Genomic DNA, 13,643 nt, shown 5'->3' with positions numbered 1-13,643 from the left:
TTTCTTTTGTTTTCTGCAGCCATTTAGAAACATTGGTGAGGGACTTCCCTGGTGGATCAGTGGCTAAGACTCCATGCTCCCAATGCAAGTTCAGTCCCTGGTTAGGGAACTAGGTCCCACATGCCACAGTGAAGAGTGAAGGTCCCACATGCAGCAACTAAGACCCAAATAAATAAATAAATATTTTTACAGTAAAATAATGGATAAGTTTCCTTCTTGTCTCGTGGGCTGTATCAAATCAGATGGTCAGGGGGAGCTGGCCCATGGGTCATAGTTTGCCAACCCCTGTACCAGAGGACCTGACCTTGTGCAGTCCAACATGGCGGCAAGTAATCATGTGTCATTTAAATTTAAAATTTAAATTAAGAATTCAGTTTCTGCGTTGCAGTAGTCTCACTCCATCTGCTCAGTTGTCACGTGCATCTGATGGCTCCCATACTGAACAGCACAGAACATTCCCACCAATACAGAAAGTTCGGCTGGACAGCTCTGGTCTAGATAAAATAAGCCCATGGGATTTTCCCATGGTCAGCTGATTAGTGACAGAGCAACACATCAGTCCAGACCTCTTTGCAGTACCCTGTACTGACTCTCCTGGGGAACTTTTGTGCTGAAAAATTGATTGCACTGCCAGATTTCTAAGTAAAGTGCTGTTTTGGATAGTATAATATTTGGTAGAAATTGGAACCCACTTTAAGCACTCTTCGTTAGGTCCAGAATGAAAACATTTTTTTTTAAAAAGATAAAGCATAGCCTGTTACTGGGAATAAGTGTGCTGTTTGTTTCTCTCTTCTCTTTTAGAATGAAAAGAAAGTTTTATTCCTGGGAAGAATGCATGAACCTTCGGGAGGTCAAGGTATTTATTAACACATGAGGGAATAACTTACATATGGTTGATTAAAATTGCTTTATACACGGTAGGTTTATAGTTGATACAGTTAGAATTGTTTCACTGAAGCTGAAAAAGGAGGCAGATGATAACAATACAGTTAACAGCTACGAGAAGAAGATTGTGGTATTGCATTAGTACATGTATTTTTTTTAAAGTTTTTTTTGTGTGTGTATTCATGTACTTTATTTAAATCTTTGTAATAGACTGTTAACCACAGATTTATTCAGCTTTCACTAGTTTCTCACTAATGTCCCTTTTCTTTCAAGGTATGATGAAATGTATATAACATAATATTTACCTTTTTAAACACCTTTTAAAAGATTTGCATCACTTTATTTACATAGTAAACTAAACGGTATTAGAAAGTCTGTCATACCATCCAGAAATTGAAATATGCAGTAATCATATTGTCTCTGAGGAAAGCTTTTTTGCACATTTTCCACAAACAATGCTTGTGCATTAAGGTTAACAGAAACTCAAAGGAAAATGGCAGATTGCCAGGTAGATAGTTGGAAAAATAGCAGACACTATTGGAATGACAAAGGTGTCCCATGCTAGAACCCAGAGGGCTCAAAATAGATTCAGAATTGCGTATTTGACCTAAAAATGGTACAGTTCAGTGGCATTAAGTATATACATTATTGTACTGCCATCAGCCGCATCCATCTCCGGGACTCTTTTCATCTTGCAAAGCTGAAACTCTTTATCCATTAAACAAAAATTCCCATGAATCCCTCCCGCCAGCCCCTGGCCAGCACCATTCTACATTCTATCTGTATGAATTCAGCTACACTAGGTACCTCATGTTGCAATCATACAGTATTTGTCTTTTTTGTGACTGGGTTATTTCACTTAGAATGTCTTCAAGATTCATCCCCGTGTCAGGATTTCCTTCCTTTTTAAGGCTGATTAACAGTCCATTGTGTGGATGTATTATATATTGTTTATCCATTCATCCATCGATGGACATTGAGACTCCTTTGGCTATTATGAACTTTAAACTCCCATATCTTTAAACTCCTTTCCACTGGCTCCTTGTCTTCCATCTATCAATGTGCCCATTGTTAGACTCAGCCAGACTCAGCCCTCCCTCCCCTGGACCCCCCACCCATCCCTCTTCCTGACCTCACTTTCCAGACTCCCCCTCTGCCATCACTTCCCCCCACCACTGACTTTGCACTTCACTGAATCACGCGTTGTGCTGAAGCTGCTCTCCTAACAGCCACAAGCTGCTCTCCTAGCTGCCAAGCCCAGGATCATTTTCTCAGGCATTTTCTTGTCTGTGAACCACTTCCTCCTCTCTTCCCCTCCTCTCCTGTGTCTGTGAACTCTGCTTTGACCCACCTTTTTCCTCCTTTCATGCCTTTCACCAATGGTTGTGTGAGTTCACCCTTTATTTTTTTTTTCCATTTATTTTTATTAGTTGGAGGCTAATTACTTTACAATATTGTAGTTCTAATGAGATGGATGAAACTGGAGCCCATTATACACAGTGAAGTAAGCCAGAAAGATAAAGACCAATACAGTATACTAACACATATATATGGAGTTCACCCTTTAAATAATGATAATTTCTCACACTCTCTTCTCAGCAATTTTTTTCCTTTGCTTTGACTTCTCCCAAGGGATTTTATTCATTCCCCTTCCTTCAAGAGCCCCTTCACATCTTTTATCTTACTTATGCATTTTAGATCAGGGGTCAACAAATAGCCTACTGCCTGTTTTTATTTTTAAAAAATTGTTGGAATGCAGCCATGTCCGTTTGCTTGCTGGTTTCAGGCCACACTGCCCAAGCTGAGTAGTTGCAGCAGGGACTATGTATCACCAGGAAAGCCTAAGATATATACTGTCTGTCCCTTGACAGAAAAGTTTGCCGACCCCTGCTTCAGGTTCGTATATCCAACTGCTTAGTGGACATGAGTACCTGAATTTTCTAGATTGTCTGCCTCCCCCAGGGCTCATTGTTTCTCCCTCTTCTGTCATAATTATCGTTTACCCCTCCACTTAGAAACCACAGCTCATGGCCTGTGTGAGCCCACTCCCCACACATCTCATCTCCCCGGCACTCAGCTCTTCACACACCATCTACCATTTACTGAGTAGCTGTTATGGGCCAGGCAGCACCTTAGGTGCTTTCCACGCTCGGTCTTACTTCACCCCCACAACCAGCTGTTGAGGAAGGTCTTAGCATCCTGAGTTTCATGATGACAAGACCTGAGACCCAGAGACTCAGTAATTTGCTGGAGAGAAATAGAGCTCTAGGCAGCGAGGCTTGGTCTCAAGCCCAGGGTCTGCCATCCAGGCAGTTCTCTTAGGTGGCCACGTCCTCACCCGACCTCTGAGGGTCTCCCTCCTGACACATCGTTGCCCCTTGGCCTAGCTTGTCTGGGCCTGACTCTTTCTTTAAGTGATGTGGGTGAGACTCAGCGACCACTCAAGAGCCTGCAGATTACTCCTCCCTGAAGCATCTCTGTTGTGTTCCTTCTTCTCTGCCTGATGCAGCTGACCTGCCTCTCTCTCTTTGGAAGCCTTTGTCAAGCCAAAACAAGATGCCTTCTTTCTGGAAGTATATTTCTCAAAAATGAGTCATGTGAGGTCCTCCACAATATTGGTCCTTTCTTTATATTAATTCTTTTTCTATTAAACTGATAGAGACTTTAATTGGCCCCTGAACCTCACTTAGATGCGAGAGCTGCAGCCACTCTTAGACTTGGACTGGTAATTCATTCTCAAAGCAAACATCTGGCTAAGAGCAGAAGGTGCCCTACTCCTTGCCTGGAAGTCTCTTCTCTCAAAGCTCTAAAACCAACCTCGTCTTCCTCCGAATAAATCTGCCCAGTTCATCCTGCTATTCATCCACCAGATGCCTTAGCCATGGCTGGTGGTGCATTTTAAGCAAAGAAACAGGAAAGACGACTGCAGTCCATGAGAGTCTGGTGAATGCTTACAAGTTAGCCATGTTTGCTACTCACGGAAAACCAAAAATCCAACCCAACTAGAAGCAGTAATCAGGATCTGGCCATTTGGCCAAAATAGCTGAGGATTTCCTGCCAGAAAGATGCTTGGCAAAAGCTTGTCTTTCAGAGAAGAGGTTCCAGACATCTTATTTTGTTCCTGTTCACTGGCCATATTTCCTCCCTCTTCCCAGCTGCCTAAGTAACTGGGTCCCATTACACATTCCCCTTGGGTGCCTTGTTACCAAGTATCCTTCCAGGTTTGGACACTACCTTAACACTTTCATCTTTAGACATTCTGGTTGTTTGTTTTATAGAAGGAATATTCTTTTGAAGGAAGTTCAGAGATAAACTGAGCTTTACAATTTATTATTGTCAGACTCACGTCTCCATGAAGAAAAAGTTAAAGGGCTTAACCCACTGCCACAGTGACTCCTTGAGGCATTCTTGAAAGGGACGGTCTGTCAAATTCTGATCAGCTGGTGAGCAAACCTGCAGTTGGGTGTCTGGTCATCGCACATGAATTGGATTGCTGCTCACTGTTATGAAAGCATATTTTTTCACTGTGGACAGAGCTAGTGATGCAAACAGAAAATAGCTTGCACATGGCTGTACTCACATGTATGTTCTAGGAAGAGAAAAACCACATGTGTGCAGAAGGTCACTCACCATTTTCTGAGCCACCCACTCTGTTCCTCATCCCCCGCTTGACTTTTTTTGCCTTTGCTGTTCTTGGAAGCAGAGGTCTCTCATCTCACTTCATGGTCTTTCCAATGAAACTTCTCCTCCTTCTTCCCTCCTTCTTTGCCTTCTTCTTTAACACTGAACTTGTAAGAAGAGCTATATGTCCCAGGGACACAAATGAGTCAGAAGAAAGTTGAGAGAATTGGGTTGTCAGCCTCTATTTGAGCGATTTCCTGCTCAGCATGTCTGCAGACTGCTGGCTGGTGACCTCAGCTCCCAGCAGCTGCCTCTCCAATATCAATCAAAGCCTCAGTGGTTTCCTCTCTGGTCACTTTCATGGTGTGAATTTCATCACCTGGAGGGAATACACCTAAAATAGCCCTGGCCCGGTACCTTGTGCTCGGAGAAGACAATGGCACCCCACTCCAGTACTCTTGCCTGGAAAATCCCATGGACGGAGGAGCCTGATAGGCTGCAGTCCATGGGGTCGCTAAGAGTCGGACACGACTGAGCAACTTCACTTACACTTTTCACTTTCATGCATTGGAGAAGGAAATAGCAACCCACTCCAGTGTTCTTGCCTGGAGAATCCCAGGGACAGGGGAGCCTGGTGGGCTGCCGTCTATGGGGTCACACAGAGTTGAACACGACTGAAGCGACTTAGCAGCAGCAGCAGCAGTACCTTATGCTAGGGGAAGCCAGCAGCTCCAGTTATGGGCACGTTCTTACCTCCTGGTTCATCAATTGAAATAGTTTTTCTACCTAAAGTTACTACCAATTCAGAGAAATACCATTTATTAAAATATTGTCAGTGTAGTATGAATTGTGCCACTTTGCTGCAGTTCTAGAATTAGGTGCTTCTCCCTGTTTGTGGGATTGCTTTTCTTTTTTCAACAACAGACTTAACTCTAATTTTTATGGTGTTTTTTGTTCATTGCCTTTCAGTCTTTAAAGAAGCTCAACCATGCCAATGTAGTAAAATTAAAAGAAGTTATCAGGGAAAATGATCATCTTTATTTTATCTTTGAGTACATGAAGGAGAATCTTTACCAGCTCATTAAAGAAAGGTACAGGGTGGTCATCATGTTCTTAGAAATAAATGTTGCAACGTGCATGTGTTTTCTTTCTGCTTTTGTTTATGGTGGGCATAAACAAAACCAACCTCTGCTTGAGGTTGGCTGTTTAAAACTGCCAGGAGATTAGGGGCCCCACCTGCAGTCCTGCTTGGGAGGCCCTGGGATAGCTGGGGAGAAAGCTGCTTTCAGAGCAGTCATTATGAATGTCTTATTGGGTGATTCACCCAAACAGGCTCAGAGGTTTAACAGATAACTCTGCAGTTCTCCTTTCCATGGGACAGTATGGGCTGAGTAACTATAGGTGAAAAGTGTAGTGGATTCATTCATTCTGAGCCATCCGTCAGATACTTCCAGGTCCCTTACAGTGCCTGTCTTGCTGCAGCGCTCAGGGCACACATGCTGGGAAGACAAAGAAACAAATAAAAAATTTACCTGCAATGGTCATTTTGAACTTTAAAAGTGAACCATGTGGAACCTGTTGGGCACATTTTCTTGGTGGCAGATGAGTGCCATTTGGAGCATCCCTCTGAGTAATTTCAGTGGACAAATACCATTTTCATTGTCAGGAATAGCAGTGAAGCTGAATGGCTTGCACAGCCAGGGGGAAAATGTCAGTATCCACTGCATCTCCTAAGACCTTCATGTGAAAGACCTCAGAGTTTCCCCATCAAAAATTTGTTACACTTTAATTATATTATGGAGAGAGGCGATTTTTTATAAGATATATTGGAAGGAATTTTTCTAGATTTATTATTAAATGTTTAATCGCTTCTTCTTTGTAACATAACTGAATATATTTGGTACTTATAAGGTATGCTCTGTTACGTGGATAAGCAGTTGCTTTTCTTTGGTCTTTATGATCCAAAATATGATCAAATTAGCATGTGAGCAAGTGTTTTCTTATGTTCTTTTGGTTATGCTAAGAATTTGAGAACAGGGGGTTTGTTTTGATAAACAAATTTCATAAATGGAGATTTATAACTTTTTTTCCTCTTCCCCACACAGAAATAAGTTGTTTCCCGAGTCTGCTATAAGAAATATCATGTATCAGATATTGCAAGGACTTGCATTTATTCACAAACACGGTAGGTGATTGGAGTGTTGTGGTTTTGAATAGCAATGAAATGCTGTCCTCAGGTAGAGGGTGTAGGATGCATCAGTGTCTTTTGTAATTGACTCCCAGAAAAAGTTGAAGAGTTGGGAGGCTGATAATGGATTTTGGAATATGTTGTCTTCTGTAGCTTGATTTCTGAATTTCCCTCATTATTTATCATTTCTGCATGTTCTTACTCTCTAGGCTTTAACATCAAGCTTGTTACTTATATGTTGAAGAATTATTTCTGACCATTAACGGGTGTATTAATGAGAAGCCTCATCTAGAATTCAGACAAGCTCCATCCACATATGATGTTTAACCCCCCTTAACTAGCACTGCTTTGCTGTGGTTTCTCATTTTCTTAGTATATTTAATTTCAGCTTGTTCAGAAGGGTGCAAAGTGGTCTAATGAGATTTGTGCAATCCAGGAAAATAAAATGCACTTAAAATATGCAAAGAAAAAGCAAAACATGGCATGGATATAGCCAGGGGTGAGGTTACTCCATGAAATACATGTCAGCAAGTCTTATTTAAGTAGAAGAAACAGTCTGCGTTTGTTGTCAGACAATGCAGAACATGAAACAGTACCAATTCCAACCCACTTGGTCTTTCCAATGTATAAACAGTTCAGTTGCCCAAGAGAAGCAGAGTTATTCCTGGTACTGATACCAGAGAGGTTTCTCTCATGGATCTTTACATAGCGTTACCTTCACAGTAAACACAGCAGTGGGTTGCATGAGATAGTTCCAGGTCATCTCCCTCAACATAGGCCAATTACATCACCTGATCAGAGAAAATGGTCCTACTGGGGCCCAATATGATTCACTCTAGGGATGGTCTGGTGAGTCCAGGGAGAGATTTAGAGCATCCAGAGGAATGGATGGTCACATACCCGTCAGGAAATCCTCTATCACTGTTGTTCTTAGCTGGGCTTTTGTACAGTATTGAGTAGGATTAGTAGTCTGAGGCATTACTAGTCTGGGTTACTAACTGGCCACAGACCCAGCTGAGGTTGAGTTGATACCTTCTTATGAACACGGAGCCTCGGGATGGACACATGTGTCTACCAGGAGGGTAGGGAGTGCCTCAGGAGCCCATTTGGGGTGGCTTTGACGTCCAGACAGATGGGCAAGCTGATATCACACAGGCAGAAATCTGTTCCCTCCCAGTCTAAAGGTATCACTGCCATTGCAAATATTGCACCAGCAAATGGGTTTCATTACCCAACAAGGAAGCTGGGCAGAAGCCGTTTGATAACAGTCAGTTCAGATTTGACGCAAATTGGCCGCGAGGGAAAAAGACATTGTGCCACATGGTAAGTCTGGGACCCTTCCCAGTCTTCCCTGTGACCCCTAAACAGCACCTCATGCTTAGAGGTCAAACAAAATACAAACAGACAAACAGGCTGTCCATCCACGGAAGACGTGGGTATGTGCTAAATAATTCAAGAGTGATATGCAAGCCCATGAACCAATTCTATAAAAAGTCTTCAGTAACAGGTATCATCTCTGATTTCACTGACACAGGTTGACACGCTTTTGACACAAGAATTCTCAAGGGATGGTATGAGTCTGCAAAATGCTGAAAACTTCTGGTTTGGTGTCTTACAGACAGATAGGAGGAGAAGGAGCATTTACTAGATTTGAGAGTCCAGGAGAAAGAAATGGTGAGAAATCAAAGGGAATCTCCAAAGAGAAAGGTCAACTAGACATGTTCAGATAGGGACCCGTCGTAGTGTCTCAGTTACCAGGGTTCTTTGCTCAGAGGACTGCGTGGTGGTTCTGTAAGAAAGTTAACACGTGTTGGCTTTCTCTTCCTTTCCTTTTTGTTGCTTTTTGTGAGGCTCAGTTGTTGCCAGGAAGAACTTACATCCTTTTATTCAGGTCTCTACCAAATCCCATCAAATCAACCCACATATGCTCACACAGACATGCACCCATATGTGCACACACATGCACACATCTGTGAGTACACATGCACACGTGCATCTACATATCTACTCTCCCCCAGCACCCACCAGGGCACATATATGCACACACACACAATGCATATCCATATCCAGTAATGTAGCATCCACAAATGATTGTATGAAAACAGCTCTTTGGAACCTTGCATTGTCAGTCTCCCTTGCGTGCCTTACATACTTGGATTGTACTCGGAAATGGTGCAAGGGAAGGCTCAGTTCATGGTGGCCAGACCTCCTTTGCTCTTCTAACCCCAGCACCATGCTTCTTCCTCAGATTCTCGTGGACACTCTCCCCCAGCTAAGTGCCAGCTCTGGTTTGAGCTTAATGTCATTTCATCCATTGCCTTTTGTGTTTCCTTGCCAGGTTCTCAGGTAGAGAGAACAGATGGTGTCTTTTCCTTTCAAAGAAGAGGAAACTGGGGTTCAGAGAGGTTTAAAGACCTGCCAAAGGCCCTGCTGCCTTAAAGCAGTAGAGTGGAGACTAGTTCCCATATCTGTGTCCATTTGCCATGCTTCTCTAGAAAAACCTGTCTGTTCTCACAGAGAGCAGAGAATCAGAGGTGAAGAAAGTCGTGATGATAATTAGAGGTGGGGGAACTTCCCCAGGGGACCTGTGGTAAAGAATCCATCTGTCAATGCAGGGGACGCAGTTCAATCCCTGACTTGGAAAGATTCCATATGCCACGGGGCAGCTAGGACCACATATCTGCTGAGCCGGCTGTCTAGAAGCAGTGCTCTGCAACAAGAGAAGTCACCACAGTGAGAAGCCCATGCACCGCAACTAGAGAGTAACCCCTGCTCGCTGCAATTGGAGAAAGCCCATGCGCAGCAACAAAGACCCAGTGCAGCCAAAAATAAATAGTAAAATCAATTAATTAATTTTTTAAATTAATTAAAAATAATTGCAGGTGGGATAGATACTTATTTTGCGGGTTCTATCTCATTTTCATTCATAAATGATTTTTGAACACTTTCGAATGGTTTTGTATGGTGTTGACTGAACTTTGGAGCTTTCTACAGTTCCTTTCCTCCAGTCATGGAAAAAAAAAATAATCGAAAGCACTTCACAGATTTGTTCTGTGAGTTCCAGGCTCTTCCCTGCTGGCTGGTTCTCGCTGTGTGAAGGTGCGTCTGTCCCTGGGAGCACACTCCTTGGGGAGCAGAGCACAGAGCCGCAGGTGGTTGCCATGGCCGTGGTTAATGTCAGTGACTACCTCCCCCTACTGGGAATGAAAACAGCTCCATTGGTGCTGAGAGCAATGCTAAGGCATATGTACTTTGCAGGAGTTAAATAATGAATGCAAAGTGTGTTTCACCCTTGCCCTGCACTTAAAAATATCCATGCAGGAAATCTGAAGTGCCTTAGGTGGCGTAAAGGAAAATGTTTGGCCCAAAGAGGTGGCTCTCTGCTTCGTGCCTCACCCCTGTCCTGCTGTACGTGTCCTTGAGTCAGCCCTTGGCCTTTCTGTGTGTTGCTATCCCTCCCGGCCTTCTTGATAAAAGCACCGTGGGTTTAAATTCAGTAATATCTGTGAAATTAACTTCCCTAGTAGGAAGGTGCACTATAGAAATCCACAGTGTTTAAATATTCTCTGGTTATTTTCGTCTATTCCTATCAGATTCCTCATGAACAGAATGTGGAGAGGAGAAAGCCTTCTTTGTGGCTTGATGTTTTTCTTGCCCAAGGGTTGTTAGTGAAAAAGAAAGCGCAACACATTTTCTGCCAGGATGAAAGAGAAAAATCCCTCTGTTATTCGACTGGCATGAGGTACCCTGAAATTAAAATGAAGGTCTGTTCCTGTGTTCTGAAAGCCAAACAGTTTCAAACAGGAAGATTCTGTGTTAACAGCACTTTGCTGTTTCATGATCTGGGAACAACCCAGCTATAAGGGTTTTCATTGTGAATCAGAAGCGCAGAGGAAGACGTGGGCTCATTGTTACAAGCCCGAGTGCACACATCAGCAGAACATAGATTGGGCCAGGAATCAGATCAGAGCGTAGCGCCACCTCCTCACAGTTGGCAGGGGGAGGGGTGGGGCGGCACATCACCAGCCTCATGAACTTTAATTTTTGCAAAAAAAATGGAGCTAGGGTGTCTGCCTGCCCCCTTTGCCAGGTTGTCGAGACTATAAAATGAGAAGAGAGGTGCTATGAACAATGACAAGCTCCTGCAAGGTGCGGATGTGCCAAGCACTGCACTAAAAGCTCTGCGAAATATTAACACATGAATCCTGCAAAACAACCCCACAAGGCCGATAGACGCTGTTATGTCCCCATTTTATAGGGGGCAACTCATTTGCAGCCAGTGGACAGAACTGGGATTTGAAATCGGGCAACCCAATCAGTCTGCCTACTAAACTATTAGGAAGCATTGCCTCTCATAGTGATAAAATAGTGATGCGTTGTTAAAATAGAGATGAAGAGTAAAGGTGCCTGACAAGAGGGCCTTAGACCTTTGATTAATGAACAGAACTCATGGGTTTAAGGTTGATCATAGTTGCTGTTACTCATGCCAGATATTCTACAGACATATTCACAAATGCTTCCTAGTTATAAAGGCCTATTCTCAAATACCGTATGACAGATGACATATGTCAGCTGACAAATACAGTTTTCATTAGTCATTTTTAAGAGTCTGTTTGCAATTAAACTTTTCCCCTAGCCATTTTTTCTCTGATACTTTATTTGGGGCCTGAAGTTTGATCCTTCAGGATCAAAGGAAAGCTAGAGGGAGATATGAGGAACCAGAATCTTACCTCTCCTCATTTCGTTAGTGCTCACATCCTCTGTGGAAGTAGGATTAAAGAATAGTTAGCAGGAAAGAATAAAGCTTGACTGGTGGGAGCAGTTTGTCAGTATATACCAGAGCATGACCTGGGTGGGAGCAAGTTACAGGGTCTGGAGTGCAGGAATCATGCCTGTATCTGAGTACAGTTGATGTGACAGGATGCTCTGGACAAGAGAAGGTGCAGGATTGTTGAGTGAGTGTTATAGTTGGTGGCGGGAAGGTGGCAGTGGGACCTGGATGTGGAGGATGTTTCAGTGTCAGAGAAATGCCACTTAAGTTTGGAAATAGCAATGTACACCAACTAGAGGAGCAAAGGGCAGTCTAAGAGGAGGAAAGAGGGTTAGTCTGGACTTGAGAGGACCAGCCCCACAAATCAAGGTTTTGCCATCTGGATTGAGAGGGACAGAACAGAGCCAGGCAGTACAAGAGCTCTGACACATTGCTTGGTGGGATTGTGACTAATTCAGCCCTAATCCCCTTGTGACTCACTTTTCCCATCTGTTTGGTAAGAAAATGATGTGTGTCATCTCTTTTTTCCATGCTTTTGATGCTCTGAGTGTTTAGGAAGAGAAACTATCACCTATAGATCGTATGTTTCAAGGGTCATGGAGGCTTCCTGGGTACACTGGTAAAAGATCCCATTCTCTTAACTGCATGCATATTTACACATTTTTAAGTCAGAGAAGGGGCAGAAGGGACCCAAAGGAAGTATTTCGATGAAAACTGTGACCCAACTCTTACTGTCTGGGGAAAGATGGATCCAGCATAACTACAAGCTACCTGGATATCATATCAAAAGTTTGAGAAGGAGAGATGATTTGGGAGAGAAGAAGAGTGGTTTGGGACAGGTTAATATGGGGGTAACATCAGCTGTTGTGCCTCCTATCAGAGATGGGAGTCTGGAGAGGGGGTAGCAGGCACATTAGCGATGCAGACGTGAGCACATGAGCACAGAGGTGGTTGAGGAACAGTCGGCACGTCAGTGATGGCTCTTACTTCCTCCCATAATGTGCTACTTCAAATCCAGCTTCACGGCATTGGTTGTGATAGTAGATGACAAATAACCCCATCAGCAGCGCTGACAGAGTTGTATTCCCTGTTTTGGTGACCCATTCAGGTTTAGACTCATGCAGAATGATGTCTGTCAGTGATTCCTCAGGAGGAAGGCTTGGGTCTTTCAGAGGCGTGTGATGCTGATCAGCGGGTGTTTGGGTCTCTCCTGCATGTACCCCTGAAGCCCTGCTGTAGCTGAGACAGGCTTCCCATTTGATGAGTTCTCTCTGCCTTTCACAATGCAGATTACAGATCCACATTGTGCTTCTTCACTGGGCAAAGTAATCAGTATTTGACCTTTAGACATATTTGCGATACACACCATGATCTCAGATATGAGTACGTCATATCCATAGATCCCTTGTTTCTTAAACAAAAACTGTAATTGTGTTTCTGCAGCAGTGTAAACTCCCAGTATCCTAGTACCATGGTTTTAATCTCAAATTCTTTCTGGCTGACTTGGGCAACGTACGCATGGTATTTTTTCCTAGAGTGACAATTTCTTTTTGCCAGGTTATCTCAGCCCAAAATGGAGTTTTGGTATTTTGAAAGAAGTTTGTTCTCTTGGAAAAAAAAAAAATTATGAAGACAACTTTGAAGAATTTGACATTTTGAATTCATCAAAGGAAAATGAATGGCCCAAAGGGCTTTGTGTTATCATTATTGGGATGAATGTCCAGAGCCTTTGGTGTCATACCAGACTATCACTGTCATGAAAAGAGCAATACAGCTGCAAAGAGTGATGCAGACACAATCTTGCCTCTGAATTCCTTTTCCACTTCCCCTGCAGGCTTTTTCCATCGGGACTTAAAGCCAGAGAACCTCCTCTGTATGGGACCCGAACTTGTGAAAATTGCAGACTTTGGATTGGCCCGAGAAATCCGATCAAGACCTCCATACACAGACTATGTATCTACCAGATGGTGAGTACAATCTTCCTCAAGAGGATTTAATTGCATTTCTTATATTTAAAAACCATGCAATTATACTGATTATAATGTCACAAATTCTGTTCCACCATTTGAATAACAAGAACACCGTTTGAAAACATCTATGTGTAGGAATGTTGGTATTGTACAAGCTTTAAAAGCTTGTGTTGTAAATAACTTTATAAGCAAGTTCAACAGGGAACTA

The 13,643-nt window shown here is 43.1% G+C and overlaps 1 protein-coding gene across 2 annotated transcripts in view; it reads left to right on the top strand.

Annotated features, from left to right (window-relative positions):
• CILK1 (ciliogenesis associated kinase 1) overlaps window positions 1-13,643 on the top strand; it is a 29,867-nt gene that overhangs the window by 1,238 nt on the left and 14,986 nt on the right. For both annotated transcript variants that reach the window (XM_065913182.1, XM_065913181.1), the window contains exons 2-5: window positions 802-856; window positions 5,476-5,597; window positions 6,612-6,691; window positions 13,300-13,432. In XM_065913182.1, the coding sequence (XP_065769254.1) occupies window positions 802-856; window positions 5,476-5,597; window positions 6,612-6,691; window positions 13,300-13,432 (390 nt within the window). The remainder of the gene's footprint in view (window positions 1-801; window positions 857-5,475; window positions 5,598-6,611; window positions 6,692-13,299; window positions 13,433-13,643) is intronic.

This window comes from Muntiacus reevesi, chromosome 20, assembly GCF_963930625.1.
Source record: "Muntiacus reevesi chromosome 20, mMunRee1.1, whole genome shotgun sequence".
NCBI lineage: Eukaryota > Metazoa > Chordata > Mammalia > Artiodactyla > Cervidae > Muntiacus > Muntiacus reevesi.
This window is presented reverse-complemented; position numbering and strand designations above follow the sequence as displayed.